Genomic DNA, 17,409 nt, shown 5'->3' with positions numbered 1-17,409 from the left:
CCTCACCACTTCAGCTTGGTAATGTAACTGATTCTGGAACCTAATTCAGTTTTTAATTTTTTGTTTAAAACTTCAGTTTCAGGAGCAGAAAATAAACCACCACTTGAAAAATAGCAGATAATCTAAAGCTTCGTGGTGGGTTGGTATTGCCTCCTCTCAGCTGACTCAGTCTTGTGAGCAAAGAACATAAATAACTGTAATACAGTCTGTTGGTTTTAGCCAGTCTCCTGTTACCTTGTGATGCCAACCATTTTTTAAAAAGAGTAAAAGATGCTTTTATACAGCTACAAAATAAAAGCACTCTACACAAAATGCAAAAGTAATACATTTTATTTACAAAGTTATTTGGTTAACATTTATCTGCTCTTCCTTGTGGATTTTTTGCAAAATAATTTTAAGTATCCAGTTTTTAATAAATATGCACAGTGTGCCTCAATTTCATTGAAGGAAAGATGGCTGCAGGAGGAATAAGGGGAGGGTGCATTGGACACACTTATTCTGAAGGATTTGTAACTCTTCCTATAAAAAGCACTGAGCCTGTGAATTAAAATAAACACTTCATTAAAATTGCACACACAGTCAATCAAAAAGTGTATGCATGTAATTGTGTACCTAATTTGTACATGCAACTGGTAGGTTAACTGTCAGACGGTCACATACATGCAAATACTGGTTTTGTGGGTCCAATTGCAGTAACTTGCATTTTTAAAAGTCTGTGAAATCAGTTAAGGGCCAGGTTAATTTGTTAATTTTGCAGATTAGATTCAGTTGCTTATTAAAGGGTTGGCAGCTGAACAAGGAGCTTCCTTATCTTATCTTCCTAGCCTTTGGCCTAAATCTTGGCCAAAATGAAAATGGCTTTGAACTTGACCAAGTAGTAATGGGTCAGATTCATTCCTATGTATATGTTCTAGAGTTACAGCAGAGATGAATTTGGCGCGTTGGCTTACTGCCTCATTAGATTCAGTAATTAACCTATGCTTTAAATCACTTAAGATATCATCCCATTTCAGTTTATCAGCTTGTCTTTTTTCTCTAGACAGAGATGTTCTGAAGTTGAATTTCAGAGAGAAAAGTGATGCTCTTAATTGTATCATACTTGGGCCAGAGGCTATATTTTCCACAGTATGTGGAAAGTGCCTAGCACATTGCAGAATATAAATATTGGGGGGAGAGTTCCTGGGCTTTTGTTCTGTAGTGAGACCTATTGTTAACTTGCAGGTGGTAGGAGTTTGGAGCTTACTGCCCCCCAAATAAGCCAAACATTAAACATCAGTATTTTTGCTATGCTATGACTGTTTCTGATTCTATTCTGATTAGAATGCTATTTGGTGTTTTCTTCATTAATTTTTTTTTTTTTTTTTATTAAGAGAGATATCCCATCTCCTAGAACTGGAAGGGACCTTGAAAGGTCATCGAGTCCAGCCCCCTGCCTTCACTAGCAGGACCAAGTACTGATTTTGCCCCTGATCCCTAAGTGGCCCCCTCAAGGATTGAACTCACAACCCTGGGTTTAGCAGGCCAATGCTCCACTTGATTTCTCTAAATTTGTATTTTACAGTCTAATTTTCATCCTATTAAGTGCATAGTTGAGTATAGTAAGTTTTAATTTTTTTGTTCAATTTGCTTACTAAAGCCACTTTTAATACTTACAAGTGGCAACTTTCTTGCTTGTCTCGGCAAGAGACCAAGTCGTGACAGGACAGATTAGGCTTCATGCCTCTCCAAATAAGGAGATGCTTAGATTTGAGGCATAGGTGCAGGACAGGGGAAGAGAAACTTGCATTGCCCCTGCACGTGCTTTACCTTTCCATTTTTCAGATAAATGGATGTTAGTCTCCAGGGCCATCAGAGTGCCTTTGGGCACTAAATTTATGCCAAAGAAAAGTCTAACTGAATTCCCATGATTGTCAGTTTTTCTGCTTCCACTGTTTGTAGTTGAAAATTTATTCTACAGATTATATTTTTAAAGGAGTTTTATGGAAATTGAAGTCATTTTAGAGAATAGCTCCTTATTTATTTATGGGAAACACTAGTAAGATTTTTTTTACTATTAGGTGAGTGACTCCTCTACTGAATAAATGAATTATGCGTACCTGTAGTGGTGTGCCTTAGGAAAAAGATAAAAGGTCTGTCTGCTTTGAAAATAGGAGTTCGAGATCTTTTTAATAGCACCATAGCTGCAATGCAAGAGAGAGAAAACATTCAGGTGTCAGTTTCAGTTTTGCCTTCGCTTCGACAGAGCACCCCCCTAAAACACTCAGATTTTTACTACCCTAACCACCAAATTATTCATGTGCCCTTACTGTGATAAAAATAAATGTAATGTTTGTTTAACCCAGCAGAAAAAAATCTCCCCAAGTAAATTTGCAAGGATGAATTACATAGGTAACGCAGTGCTGTCTGATCACTGAGTAATTACGCCTGCTTGCCTTTGAGTTTTAAGACTCACCACTGATATTATTTTTCATTGATAGTACTAATGCCTGGTCAAGACACGACTGTACCACTTGCCCTGTTCATAACCATCTATGCATAGAGACGGAGTTTACAGTAAGTTGACAAATGACACAAATTATCCCCCTTTTGCAGATGGGAAAAACAGGCACAGAGAGATGAAGTGATCAGCCTGAGATCACACCAAAAGCTTATGGCAGACTCCTGAATTGAACCCTAATCTCCTGAATCCCAGTGCAGTGTCTGAACTATAAGACTGCTTCCTCTCTGCAGTTATTTTTTTACTATCTATTTAACTTACATTTTTAAAGTTATAAAAATAAAAACCCTGTTTAAATATTGCTAAGGCTGTCAATTGCAGTTAACGTGTGATTAACTCAAAAAAATTAATTGTGATTAATCACACTGTTAAACAATAGAATGCCAATTGAAATTTATTAAATATTTTGGATGTTTTTCTACACTTTCAAATATATTGATTTCTATTACAACACAGAATACAGTATACAGTACTCACTTTATAGTATTTTTATTACAAATATTTTCCCTGTAAAAATGAAATAGTATTTTTCAATTCACCTCATACAAGTACAATAGTGCAATATCTGTATCATGAAAGTGTAACTTTGTTACATAACTGCACTCAAAAACAAAACAATGTAAAACTTTAGAGCCTACAACTCCACTCAGGTCCTACTTCTTGTTCAACCAATTGCTAAGAAAAACAAGTTTGTTTACATTTATGGGAGATGCTGCTGCCTGCTTCTATTTACGTCACCTGAAAGTGAGAGCAGGTGTCTGCATGGCACTTTGGTAGTGGGCATTGCAAGGTATTTACGTTCCAGATATGCTAAATATTCATATGCCCCTTCATGCTTCAGCCACCATTCCGATGCTTGTTTAAAAAAATAATGCATTAATTAAATTTGTGACTGAACTTGGGGGAGAATTGTATATCTCCTGTTCTGTTTTACCCACGTTCTGACATATATTTCATGTTATAGCAGTCTCGGATAATGACCCAGAACATGTTTATTTTAATAACACTTTCACTGCAGATTTGACAAAAACGCAAAGAAGGTACTAATGTGAGATTTCTAAAAATAGCTATAGCACTCGACCCAAGGTTTAAGAATCTGAAGTGCCGTCCAAAATCTGAAAGGGATGAGATGTGGGGAATGCTTTCATAAGTCTTAAAAGAGCAACATTCAGATGCGGAAACTACAGAACCCAAAACACCAAAAAAGAAAAATCAACCTTCTGCTGGTGGCATCTGACTGAGATGATGAAAACGAACAGGCGTTGGTCCGCTCTGCTTTGGATCATTATTGAGCAGAACCCATCATCATCATGGACGCATGTCCTCTGGAATGGTGTTGAAGCGACATATGAATTTTTAGCTCATCTAGCATGTAAATATCTTGCAACACTGGCTATAATAGTGCCATGCGAACGCTTGTTCTCACTTTCAAGTGACATTGTAAACAAGAAGCAGGCAGCATTAGCTCCTGCAAATTGTAACCAACTTTGTTTGAGTGATTGGCTGACCAAGAAGTAGGACTGAGTGGACTTGTAGGCTCTAAAGCAGGGGTGGGCAAACAATGGCCTGGGGGCTGTATCTGGCCCTTCAGACATTTTAATCTGGCCTTCGAGCTCCTGCTGGCGAGCAGGGTTGGGGGCTTGCCTGCTCCACACATGCCATGACTCTGCATGGCTCCCGGAAGCAGGGGCATGTCCCTCCACTGGCTGCCCCTGCCCCAAGCACTGCTCCACAACTCCCATTGGCTGGGAACTACAGCCAATGGGAGCTGCAGGGGTGGCACATGTGGACGGGGCAGCGTGCAGAGCTGCCTGGCTGAGCCTCTGTTTAGGAGCCGGAGGGGGGACATGCCGCTGCTTCCTGGAGCTGCTTGAGGTAAACGCCACCCAGAGCCTGCACCTCTGAACCCCTTCTTCCCCCCAATCCCATGCTCCAGCTCTGATCCCCCTCCCGCCCTCCTAACCCCTTGGTCCCAGCTCGGAGCATCCTCCTGCACCCCCAACTCCTCAGCCCCAGCCCCACCCCAGAGCCTGCACTCCCAGCTGGAGCCTGCACCCCCCCATCTCAACCCCCTGTCCCACCCCAGAGCCCCCTTCTGCACCCTGAACTCCTCATTTCTGGCCCCACCGCAGAGCCTGCATCCCCAGCCAGAGTTCTCTTCCCCTCCCGCACCCCAACCCCCAATTTTGTGAGCATTCATGGTTCGCCATACAGCTTCCATACCCAGATGTGACCCTCGGGCCAAAAAGTCTGCCCACCCCTGCTCTAAAGTTTTATATTGTTTTATTTTTGAATGCAGTTTTTTTTTTTTTACATAATTCTACATTCGTTCATTCAACTTTCATGATAAAGAGATTGGACTACAGTAATGGAAAATTGAAAAATACTATTTCTTTTTTTTACAGTGCAAATATTTGTAATAAAAATATAAAGTGAGCACTGTACACTTTGTATTCCGTGTTGTAATTTAAATATATTTGAAAATATAGAAAACATCCATAAATATTTAAATAAATGGTATTCTATTATTGTTTAACAGCCTGATTAATTGCGATCAATTTTTTTAATCGCTTGACAGCCCTAATTGCCCAAATGCATTTCTAGGTAGCTAGACAGTGTAACTAATACACTGACTAAAAATTAACACATTTGTAGGCTTTTTAGGATAAAACCATTTGCCAAAAATAATTTTAATCCAAGATATATATTAAAAATAGTTTACAAATCTAGTTTGATTAGAATGATTTCCTTCTTTCTCCCACAATCTAATTCTTTCCAATTTTTTCTTTGCAATAAAATGTATGACTAGATGTTCCACGGTTTTAAGTAACCAGTTCTTGTACAATTGTATATAGCTATAAACATGTTAAAACCAGCCGTGCCTGCTCTAGCAATGGAGTACAGGAGGAAGAGAAGAGAAGAGAACACCTTGGTGGCTAAAGAGAAAGTTAACCAGGTAGAAGACAGTGTGATAGTGTTTTTGCCATTGTTCTTTTCTATCAAGCTGACCACATTTGGGACAGTAGAGAGAGTCGAGGAAAGCAGATGGCACCAGGGCCGGCTCCAGACACCAGCTTAACAAGCAGGTGCTTGGGGCGGCCAAGGGAGAGGGGCAGCACCTGCGGCAATTCGGGGGAGGCAGGTCCCTCACTCCCTCTAGGAGCGAAGGACCTGCCGCTGAACTGCTGCCGCCAATTGCGGCTTTTTTTTTTTTTTTTTTTTTTTTTGCGCTTGGGGCGGCAGAATTGCTGGAGCCGGCCCTGGATGGCACTACCCTGAATATGTGCAGTGCTAAATTTACAAATATTCTGGTACTGGCCCGTTTGCTCTCTGCTGCCTCCACATTTGAAAAATCAAATGCACAACTACAACATGGGGAATAATTGGGTTGGTGATAGTACTGGTGAAAAAGATCTGAGGGTTATAATTCATGACAAATTGGATGAGAGTCAGCCATGTGATGCAGCTGCAGAAAAGACTAATATTCTGGTGCGTATTAACTAGAGTGTTGTAAGTAAGACACGAGAAGTAATTGGCACTGGTGAGGCCTCAGCTGGAGTACTGCGTCCCATTCTACACACCACATGAGGATATATGTGGACAAATGGCAGAGTGTAGAGGAGAGCAGCAAAAATGGTGAAAGGTTTAGAAAATGTGACTTATGAAGAAAAGTTTAGAGAGGAGGTGGGGAGGGCACATGTAGTCTTGAGAAAAGAAGACAGGGCGAACCTGATAAATCTTCAAGTATGTTAAGGGCTGTTAAGAGAACAATGAACAGTTGTTATCCATATTCACTGAAGGTAGGATAAAAAGTAATGGACTTAATCAGCAGTCAAGGAGATTTAGGTTAGATATTAGGAAATACTTTCTAACTTTAAGGGCAGTTAAACTCTGGAATACGCTTCCAAAGGAGGTTATGGATTCACCATCATTGGAGGTTTTAAAAACCAGGCTGGACAAATGCCTGTCAAGGGATGGTGTAAGTATAATTGATTGTGCCACAGTGCAGGGGGGTGAATTTGATGACATCTTGAGGTCCCTCCAGCCCTATATTTCTATGATTCTATGACAGATTACCTTCCTACTCTTCCAGCCCTTCCTGAACACCACCTCTATTTCTGAAAAGCAGTTCTTTAGTGGGCCTGCTTCTGCTGAAATTAATGGAACTTCTGTCATTGACTTCAGTGGGACTAGGACCGGGTGATATATCTGCTGATTGCAGTTATATTTAGTCTTTGATATGTAAACATTACAGGATGACTTCTATCTTCTATAGAGGATTTTATTGGAAACATTCCAGGTATGTTAGTTTACCAATAAAGATGAGAATTTAAGTCAAGGAACTCAATCTTTGTCTCCACAGCAAAGTTAATTATATAGTGTGCATATGAACACTCGCATCAAAATAATGCTACCACAGACATATTGAGCCAGACCCTTACGCGTGGTTGAGCAATGCTTAGTGCTAGATACAGGGGCCTGGTCTACACTGGGGGAGGTGGGAGGAAATCGATCTAAGATATGCAACTTCAGCTACGAAAATAGCATAGCTGAAGTAGATGTATCTTAGATGGACTTAGAATCACTTACTTCGCGTCCTTAACTTTAACATTATTGTAGTGCTTTCCTCAAAACACTGGCTCTATAAGCCAAGCGTGAAAGGTCAGTTGCCAGGGGCATCATCTCAGAAAAATTGGGAGAGAGTGACAATGTTGTATCAGCACATAGAACATTATACATGATTATATTATATCCTGCAAAGTTGTGGGGAAGGAGGGGAATAGAAGACATAATGGAGGGGGGAGGGATAGCTCAGTGGTTTGAGCATTGGCCTGCTAAACCCAGGGTTGTGAGTTCAATCCTTGAGGGGGCCATTTAGGGAGCTGGGGCAAAAATCTGCCTGGGGATTGGTCCTGCTTTGAGCAGGGGGTTGGACTAGATGACCCCCTGAGGTCCCTTCCAACCCTGACATTCTATGATTCTATATTGACCTATTAAAAATAGGGGTGGAGGAGGCAGTAAGGATGCTCCTTGCCCCACAGCAAATGACGCCTGTGTCAATTGCCATTGAGTAAAGTTACTTAAGCATAATAGAAGGTTTGAATTTAAAAAAAGCTGTTTTTGGGTGCTGGTAGTTCAACGCTTGCTAATCTGAAAAATAGGTGGTTGGGTTTTTCTCGGACTATCCCATGTTCTGAGACTAAACTTGAAAAGGAAAATGTTTTAAGAAAGTTATGAGCAACTGAAAATAGGAGGTAGAATGGAAATGGTTTCTTAAACATTTATTTTCTTCATCAAAGCATAGATGAAGTTTAACTTTGGAGTTAATGGGCTTCAATAAAGCATATTCTTGTGTGCCTGGCTGAATAGGGATGGATTTAAGCACATGTAAATTCCCTGTTAAATCAAGACCTTTAATTATAATATTTGTTGCTGCTATGATATGGCTCAGATGCAAAATACTACTGAAGTTTGTATGTCTGATTTACCTGTAGCTCCTGATGCTTTCGTACCTTCTTCTGTCACTTCAATCTTTGCTTTATGAATAGCTTCTGAAATGTAAAGACCGCCTTGCTCTAACAAACCAACCAAAAGTAAGTATTAATAGTTATTTTTTTGTCATTGTAAAATCAACACAACCCAGTTGAAAAAAAATTGAGCCACTTCTATCTTAGCTTTTCTCTTATACTGCTTCTCATTCTCATAGTATCAGAACTTCTAAAATCCTGTAGATACCAGACATTTAATCCAGGGTAGGTAGGACAGTTTTTGTTTGAATTATTAAATTCAGAGATGAATTTAGACCAGTTAGTTAATTCCTCTTGCCTAGCTCTGATAGGATGTATTGGATATTAAAGAGAACAGATAATGCATTTTATCTTAACCAAAAATGTCTGTAAATAGAAAGAATTTTCAAAGACAATTTTGGAATAATCAGTAATGATCAAAATAAACACATCTCCACTGCTGTCAAAACCCTTTAACCTGTGTAGTTCATTGGTAACTTCTTAGGACATTCAGAATTTACAGAATGACTGCAGTTAGAATTCTTAATACACTTTTACCAGCACTGTTAACAATGTGATCAGTTTGTGGAGTTACTAATTGCAGGTATTGTTTCTAACGCTGCTAGACAAACAGCAGCACACATCAGAATATTTCCAACAAATGGCACTTATTTCTACCAAAAACAAATGCTGGTTGTAAACACTGCAATCTCTCCTTTAACCTTTTCTCTCATTTAATTTTAATTATTGTAAACTATTTACAAAATGGCATTAACTAAAAAAAAAAGTTCAATTACTTTGTAAAATTAGTCCAGTTTTTATGGACTGGTTAGTTTTCCAGGTACTTTGCTGCAATAATGTAAAGTAATAACCTGCTGACTACAATCTACATAGTAGGTACAACCTTTCCTTTTGTCACAGATGTCTTCCGCCGATCTCTTCCCTCCCTGATGTTAAAATAAATTTTCTTCAAAAAGATGGTGGAGAGAAAAACTTGCCTGCATGGTGAGATTTGATTTACTCTGCTTGTCTGTTTACAGTGTAAATGTGTTGTTGGGAGGTGGTCTGGAGGAATGAGCATTAGCATGGGCTTGGGCATTGGAAGAGTGTGACTTCTAATCCTGACTCTGATACGGTGTAGCATTGGGCAAGTCACTTTGTGGGCCTGTGCCTCTGTGTCCCCATCTGTACAATGGGGATAGTATGAGTTATCTTACAAAGGGGGTTTAGGAATTAATCAATTAATAATATTTTGCTATATAAATACTAAGTAAAGTAACCACTTGTCGTTTGGGAGGCAGTGGGATAGTGGTTAGCAAGAACAGGACACAGAAGCATAACATCTGGGTTCTGTTCCCCTGCCTATCACTGGCTTGCTGTGTGACCTTAGACAAGTCACTTGACTTTCTTCATGCCCCCATTTTCCCCATATTTGAAACAGCAATAATAATGTTTTCCCAGCTTTTTGAGACATGGTTTGAAGTTCTTCTATATAACACTACTACCAATATAAATTATCTACAGTAGAACCTCAGAGTTAACAATCACTTCGGGGAAAGGAGGTTGTTCATCACTCTGATATGATGGTAAAGAAACATTATGGTGGTTCTTCCAAAAGTTTACAGCTGAACATTGACTTAATACAGCTTTGAAACTTTACTATGCAGAAGAAAAATGCTGCTTTCCCTTTATTTTTGTAGTAGTTTACGTTTAACACAGTACTGTACATGCTTTTTTAATTATTATTATTATTATTTTGTCTTTGCTGCTGCCTGATTTGTGTACTTCTGGTTCCAAATAAGGTGTGTGGTTGACTGCTCAGTTTGTAACTCTGGTGTTCAGAACTCTGAAGTTCTACTGTATTTATTATGGTTTGAAACATATTCTTCATACTCAGACAAGTTATTGGCTCAGTGCCAGAGTAATGAAGTGAATTTATATGGCCTGTGATATACAGAAGATTAGACTAGATAATCTAATGGTCCCTTCTGGGTTTACAATCTGTGAATGTTATTAAAGGTGAATTGATCCATATAGTGTTTTTCAGCAGCGTCACCAGTATTACAAACGCTTAACAGCTGATAAAGCCTGTATCTCCAGAGACAACTCACTGATTGGACAGTTCTAAACATTTGTGGTTGTCAAAACCTGAAAGTGCAATAGCTATAAAAAGATTAAATAACTATATAACTTAAATATAGGTCAAGTACCACATGACCATAGGGTTCCACATAAATTCTAGGTCTGGTTAGGGCTGTGCTGCAATTAAGTGTTGTGGTATCATCTACATCAAGCTATTTTACCATGTATAAATGAGCACATCAAAATTGATTTAAAACCAAATAAAGCCAAAAAATGTCACAGCTCTACAACAATTAAGAGAACATCTGCAAGGAAATGTCATTGTCATGATTGCTAAAGAATTTTTTTTTCCACTTTAGTAGCAGCCATGAACAAGTACGGAGGAGAACCTAGTCTAAAAGTTATCTGCCTACTTTATGGAGAACAACATCCGAAGGCTAGTAAGAATAGGAGACTGATTTCTGTCCCCCTGTCTGCCAATGGTTTGCTGTGTGACCTTGAACAAGTCACTTAACCTTTCTTGTATCATTCATGCCAAGAAACTTTTCACACTAGAATTAGTTGAAAGATGCAACCAACCCACTATTGTCTGGTCATCTATTTTAAGAATTTTGTTTTAAAAAGTTATTGGGATAAATCCTGATCTGTTATGTCGGTGTGTAAATCTGGAGTAACTCCAGAGATGTGTAATGAACAGAGTTTTTACAGAGTTATACTGTTATAACAGATCTGAATCTGGCCGCTATTCTCTGAATAATCATTTTGCATATGTGTAAGGCAATGGGAATCAGGCCCACTGTCTTCCTAGAGAGGAACTGCACTGCAATGCAGCTTATAAGCATGGGACAAGGTTTAAGGGATAAGATCGCATACAGTCTTTGTTTGCTTCCTTCCTGTTCTTTCATCATGTACCCACCATGTAGACAACACTTGGGTAAAACTTCAGAGAGGAACCATCCAGAGACTCCAGCTGGCAGGAGCAGGAACAGCCACTGCAGGGACCGTCAGACATTCACCAAACTTTCTACAGGTTTGACTGGACTTTCTCTGCCCAGTGCTCATTGGCTGTTTGCTCTAACCCCCCTCCTACCCATCCCTCACTTCATACCTGCCCCTCTTACTCCCTTCTCTCCTGCCCTGTCCCTTTCACTTTTCTTTCCACTTAGCTTCTCCTTTCCTAACTAACCCTCTTCCCCCTCCCCACCACAAAACGGTGGAACTAAGTGCCCTTTGCTACAATCACATTGTTCACTCCGCTTATATATTCTACCCACTCCCCCACACTGTGTCTATCTTGTCCAGTTAGACTGGAAGGTCTTCAGGGCATGGATACTGCTGCTCAGTGTTTATACAGCATCTGGCACAACAAGGCCCCATTCTTGGTCAGTCCTTAGGCACTACTGTAATAAATATGATTAATAACACTGAATTAAATGCTGAATTCTATTGGTAAGTGACCAACTAGTGGTTTGATCTTTCACTAATTCTAGTAGTCAGTAAGATTTCTTGGTATGAATGGCAACTACCGAGTGTGTTGGGAACAATGAACTAATGCTGGGTCAACTAAGCAATCCAAAGAAACTCCCACAAAAACATGTTGAGCAGGAAGAATCACTGGTAAAACAAAATAGAACTCTGAGAAAAGTGACACTTAGAAAGATTGCTGAGTATAGTTCTGTATCTATCAGAACAGTAGCTTCCCCATTAAATATTTATTATTATGGGTAAAAGTCAATTGCACTGCTTTTCTCCTTTGTGCCTAATCCTGCGGGTCAACTCAGAATTATACTGGGCGGGAGGAGACAGGGAAAATAAAGACACCCTTAAATAATATAACAGGGAAAATTTGAGAAAAAATGCCACTCAAATTTTTCTTAATCAAAAAGCACAATGGGAGTAAGTCATGAACAGTACAAAAGAAGGTCACCAGTATGCCTTGGTCCATTTTAGTTCATCCTCCTTAAACACTCATCCTAACTAAATAGCTGTTATACATATTTATAATGTGAACCGTCAGTGAATTTTAGTCAGCATATTAACATCTCATTTCTAATTAACAAGGCATTCTATGCAATTAATGATCACATTATAATGAACACATACTCAAATTTAATAGGAGGTAAAAAACAAAATCTGTGCCATGAGCTTTGTCCCATGGAAGCAAACTTCAACCAGGAACTTCTTCTAAAGCAGTTTCCACTGTATCAGAAGATGTTCTTGTGGCTATGCCTCCATTTAATGACAATCACACACTGACCAGAATCATATTAGAAGGCTGAGAGTCTCATCATAAAATCTCCATTTAAGAGTCTTTGAATGCAAGTGCCCAAATTGGAATTGTTTACCTTGCTGGAAGTGATATATGTCAGTCAAAGCACATGGACAGTTATGGAGTCTTTTAATATTCAATCAGGATAAAACTTTCCAGTGAGTAGAATAAGATCAGGTTTTTTGAGACACGGTAGTTAGTTTCTATCTTAACAACATGTGGTCTTGGGATATTGTGGGCTGGGTATTATGTTGATTGTTGGCTTGCAGGACAGAAACAAAGCGAGATTACAGGCATGCATAAAGGTTGTGACATCAGGACGCAGAATAAAGAGGCCTGTTGTTGTTACACCAATGTCACTTGACTGTGGCATGGCTATTTAGAACCAGTAATAAATGCTTGATCTGCAGCGATCCTTGTAGACTTCAGCCGGCACCTAAGCAAACACATTCCAGCAATGTTCTGTCTCACTGGCTTTAATCTCTAAAAATTTTTGCCCCACCACCAGATTTTGCTTAACCTAAAATGCAGTAGTTTGAAATAAATTTCAATTCTACAGTAGCTCAATAGAATCTGGATTGTTTTTAATTTTCATGGAGCCAGAAGTAATTAATTAATTAATACAGAAGGATCAGCTCTCTTGAATCAGTCAAACAAATATCATATAAACATCTACAATAAATCTATACACTGAGTGATCATTTCTTATATAGGGAATAATCTTACCTGAAATACCTTTAAAATCAGCCTCAGTTGGATCAAACATGTCTGTAATTCCCAAGGCAGGTAAAACCATTTTTAAGTCAAAGTGACTTTGAATTCTGAATCTAAAATTAACAGAGTAGATTTCATTTAAATATATACATGAACTTTGCATTTGCCCCCATTTGCGCTTTCTTTTTTAAAAAATTGTAATACATTTGGTTGTAAGTAGAAATGCATCTGCAAAACATTAGCTTGGAAAAAGAACATTAATGCACAAAACATTTTTTGGTGTTTCATTAGCATGGGAATGTATTTCTGGAGGTATGTAATAAAGCTTTTCTGTGCTGATTGATGTGCTAAGTACATCCAGGAAATGCCCTCCCTCTTTTGCACCCAGATGGCACATCCTAAGGTTCTATTTGTTTGAAAAATACTGTTGGGGTCACGTGCAAATTCTGGCAATAGTGAAGGGCTGGAGTGATTGAGAGTGTGAACTTGCCCTGTACATAGAAGAAATGCAGTGATTGGTGATAGTTGCTGGAGTGCCATTTAATATTTCTAATATTAAAAACACATAGTAAAATACTTTTAAATATTTAGACAATCTTTCTTAAAGTTTTCTTTATGAAGCAAAAAAGCAAGAATGGGCACAAATAATTTTCTTCCCTTTGTATATTTTTAAAGCGTTATTGTACCCCAAATAAACCCCAGGGGGGCAGGACTCAGGCTTTGGTCCCCCCTCCCGGGGGGACAAATTTTTGTTGTCAGAAGGGGGTCAAGGTGCAATGAAGTTTGAGAACATCTGGTGTATAAGATACGTATAGTATTTGGCATTCCCGAGCCCACCTCTCCTGGCTAAAGAGGGAGAGAGGGTGCTTTGCTGTGCTGATCATGTGATCAGGAGAGTAGAGTTGAAAGTGTCCTCATAAATGGACAGATGTCCTTTATATCATTGGTTATGCCTATAATAATGTACACATCACAACTCTGACGATAAAAGATACGGTTAGAGAATGGCCAGGCCCTTAAGAAGGAGAGCGTCACTTACCTAGGTAGAAAAATATCCATCTTCATTCTCTTTAAGCTGTTGGCCCAAACAGTAATGATTTTAGCTGAGAGGTGTGACTCAATCTGGGACAGAGATGTCCTCCTATCACTGGGAAGAACCACAAACATGCTGACTGTCTCCCCCAGATAAGGCAACTCGGCTACACCGAACCGCTCCAGCAATGCGGTGTGGAACTGACCTGCGGGTTTGAAAACATAATCCTTGGCATCACTCAAGGGGAAAAAGCAGTTCTGAGGAATTAGGTGGCTCAAGGCACTAGTATGAGGATACAGAGCCTTTCACCACTAAGTCACTGGCTTGAATATGGACCAGGTTGTTAATAAATGAAGATCACTGGCTCACGTGAACTGAGTTAATGGTCTCAATCCACTTCTGAGCAGACAAGTGTCCCCATCGCACATTTGCTAATACAAATAGCTCTCTCAGTGGCCAGTCCAGTGGAGCATGGTGACTGAGCTGTCTTCTCACCCTAATGATACTCCCTTTGGGTCAGGGCTGAGGAACTTTGGTGAGAGTGCATGAGTTTACAATGTGACTGGTCTTACAACAGCGGTTTTTGAATAAATAGATGACTTCATTCTCCAGCTCTTTCAATGTAGCACCTTTCAGCAGGACTACACTGGAAAAAAAAATGAAAAGAAAAAGCAGCCCGTTTGACTCATTGAGAAGTACTTTGCCCAATGCGCTCAGCCATACACCCAAATCAATGGCACAGGTTAAGCTGCTTTCAAGAAGCACACAGCTTTATTGAACTACAAAGCTTTTAAAACTTGTCAAATTCAGACAAAAATCTTTAAACCTATAACCACAAAAAAGGATACAACTTAATGGACCTTCAAATGAATAATTGGTTAGGGAACAGGGTACAGCATCCATTAATGTAGGTGTCATTAATATTAACTAGTTGCTGACTGCGTCACATACATGCATATAAAACTTCTTGCAGTACAATATCACAGCCCTGCTCAACCTCCTTTAAGGAGCCAGTGTTCCAATGGAATAATGGCATGTCCAAGGACAACTCCTGCAGTGGTCAGCACAGAGAAGGCATTAAATATAGCAGCTGGTGCTTTAAGAGTAGAGGTGTTTGGTTTTTTTTACTCAATGATCATTCGTTCTATTTGCAGTCTTACAAATACTGGGGTGTAACTGTAATGTTTATATAAGTAATTGGCTGCATATCATTACAAAATGTCAGTAAGGTTTAGTTGGTAGTGCTCATTAGTTCTGAAAATCATGGGTTCCAGTACAGCAGTAGGATTTAGATTCCGACCCAGTGTAGCCTTTGCAATATACACGAGAGAGGGTGCTGCACTGTTAATGACACTTTTCTATCCAGGAGATGTTAAAATATCAACTGTCCTTTCTGTCATCCTCAAATGGCTCTCCAGGTGAAGAGATCCCACACTTTTCAGATTGAGCAGGGAAAAATCCCAGTGTTCTGCTCAACATTCCATCTCTCAATGAGAGTCCAATCCTGCTCCCGCTGAAGTCAGCAGGAGTTTTGCTATTTACTTCAGCGAGGGCAGGTTTGAGACCTAAAACATGATCTCATGTTCAAGCCTGTGATACTGTAGGGCATTACTGGCTCCTACTTTCGTCTTCAATCATCATTAAACTACGGTATCTCTCTCAGGAGAAGTATAATACACTCACAGGTTTTATATGTCAGAGAAAAGGTCTATTTCTGAGCTATTATATTTTGGTGTTTTTCCAAAACGCTTTCCTCCATGTTTGTGCAGCACCTAGCACATTGCAGGCAGTGCTGGAAGTAAATAAATTAAAAATGTTTGTAGTTTACAATATTGTTTCATATGTCAGACATGGCATGAAAAGTAGTTACCATAATTGATTTCAGCCGTGTGGTACATTGTGGGCACTTTCAGGGTGACACCCTCCGCAGTGGTAAAAGGCAAGGACTGAGTATCTGTGAAAGAGAATTTCTTTTGCCACATGCTTTTGAAGTACATGGTGCTCACCACAGCCATCTGAGTAAGTGGTGAACCAACTGTATCCAGATGTATGCAGTCTGCTTCTCCACCTGCATAAGAAAAGGAGAAGAATTTTTTTATATATATATATATATATAACACACACACACACTAATCCTGCATATCTCTCTCTCTCTCTCTCTCTCTCATTTTTTAAGTGACATTATACATAGGACCAAATTATCAGATTATTTTTTTCAAACTCTTCTGAATCCTTTTGTCCAAGTCACAGAGGGGAGCATTCTACCTGCAACAAATAGGGTCAGGCTGACATCCGTTTCATACTTTTGTTCATATTTGAGCTCAGAAAATTAGTGTATCCCTTACTTTTTCTTGGCAGAGACGTAGGAGGTTTTTCACCTTTATCTGCAGCTTGGGGCCTGGGTCACTTGCTGGTTTGAACTAGAATAAATGTTGGAGTCTCTGTAACTTGAAATCTTTAAGTCAAGATTTGAGGACTTCAGTAATTCAGCCAGAGGTTAGGGATCTATTACAGAAGTGGGTGGGTGAGGTTGCGTGGCCTGCAATGTGCAGGAGGTCAGACAAGATGGTCATGATGGTTCCTTCTGACCTTAAAATCTCTAAGAAGGGTAATTTTAAGAGTCTTAAATGACTGCATAACTGCTTCTAGCAGTAATGAAAAAAGTGTGGCTAAATCTATGTGCAATAAGTTGAACGTGAAATTATGCCCAGAGACTCTGGTAGTGTCAATGATAGAAAAGAGGCCTAGGGCATGGTTGTGTCCTCTTTGCCATGAAATAAGGGCTCTAGTGTGAAGTTTTCTAACTGATCATGCCATTTTATTCACCTCCCTACTATGAAAGCCATTGGCAGTGTCAAAAAAATATAGGAAAATTTTATCAAAGTGCGAGCTGACATTGTCAACAATGTTTCCTTGAGCAATCAATTTCTATCATAAAGTCCTATTGTAGTTCTGTTGAGGAAGATAGAGGAGACTTTTCAAGAGCAACTAGTATCAACTTCAACATGCATGTTTAAAATCACATTAGTTATCTGCTAATCAAGTTGATGGCCAAATCCATTCCTAGTATAACTTGTGCAAAATCAGTGGCATGAACCAGTGATTAATTTGGCCCAGTGATTCTAATGGCTTACAGTCAATTTTTCATTAAGATTGGATTTTGTTTCATTAAATTCCTGGTCATGTAAAGGAATAAAGTTAGCTAATTTCATCTTCTATTTTCACTGTACAAACTAATGGGTCAATACTACAAAACACCTACTACTGAGTTTACTGGAAGTATTCATTGTGGTGAATACTACACTCA

At 39.3% G+C, this 17,409-nt stretch overlaps 1 protein-coding gene across 1 annotated transcript in view; it reads right to left on the bottom strand.

The window, feature by feature from the left end:
* Nucleotides 1-312: 312 nt before the first annotated feature.
* The window catches only part of SERPINE3 (serpin family E member 3), a 29,296-nt gene continuing 12,199 nt past the window's right edge, over nucleotides 313-17,409 (bottom strand). Inside the window, exons 4-9 of the mRNA XM_042842750.2 lie at nucleotides 15,973-16,170; nucleotides 14,109-14,307; nucleotides 13,082-13,182; nucleotides 7,987-8,073; nucleotides 2,097-2,180; nucleotides 313-537 (exon numbers count right to left, since the gene is read on the bottom strand). Coding sequence (XP_042698684.2) covers nucleotides 494-537; nucleotides 2,097-2,180; nucleotides 7,987-8,073; nucleotides 13,082-13,182; nucleotides 14,109-14,307; nucleotides 15,973-16,170 — 713 coding nt within the window. The 3' untranslated portion in view covers nucleotides 313-493. The remainder of the gene's footprint in view (nucleotides 538-2,096; nucleotides 2,181-7,986; nucleotides 8,074-13,081; nucleotides 13,183-14,108; nucleotides 14,308-15,972; nucleotides 16,171-17,409) is intronic.

The sequence above is a fragment of the Chrysemys picta genome, chromosome 1 (assembly GCF_011386835.1).
Source record: "Chrysemys picta bellii isolate R12L10 chromosome 1, ASM1138683v2, whole genome shotgun sequence".
Classification (NCBI taxonomy): Eukaryota; Metazoa; Chordata; order Testudines; family Emydidae; genus Chrysemys; species Chrysemys picta.
The sequence above is the reverse complement of the archived record's forward strand: the minus strand, read 5'-3'. Positions and strand labels throughout refer to the sequence as shown.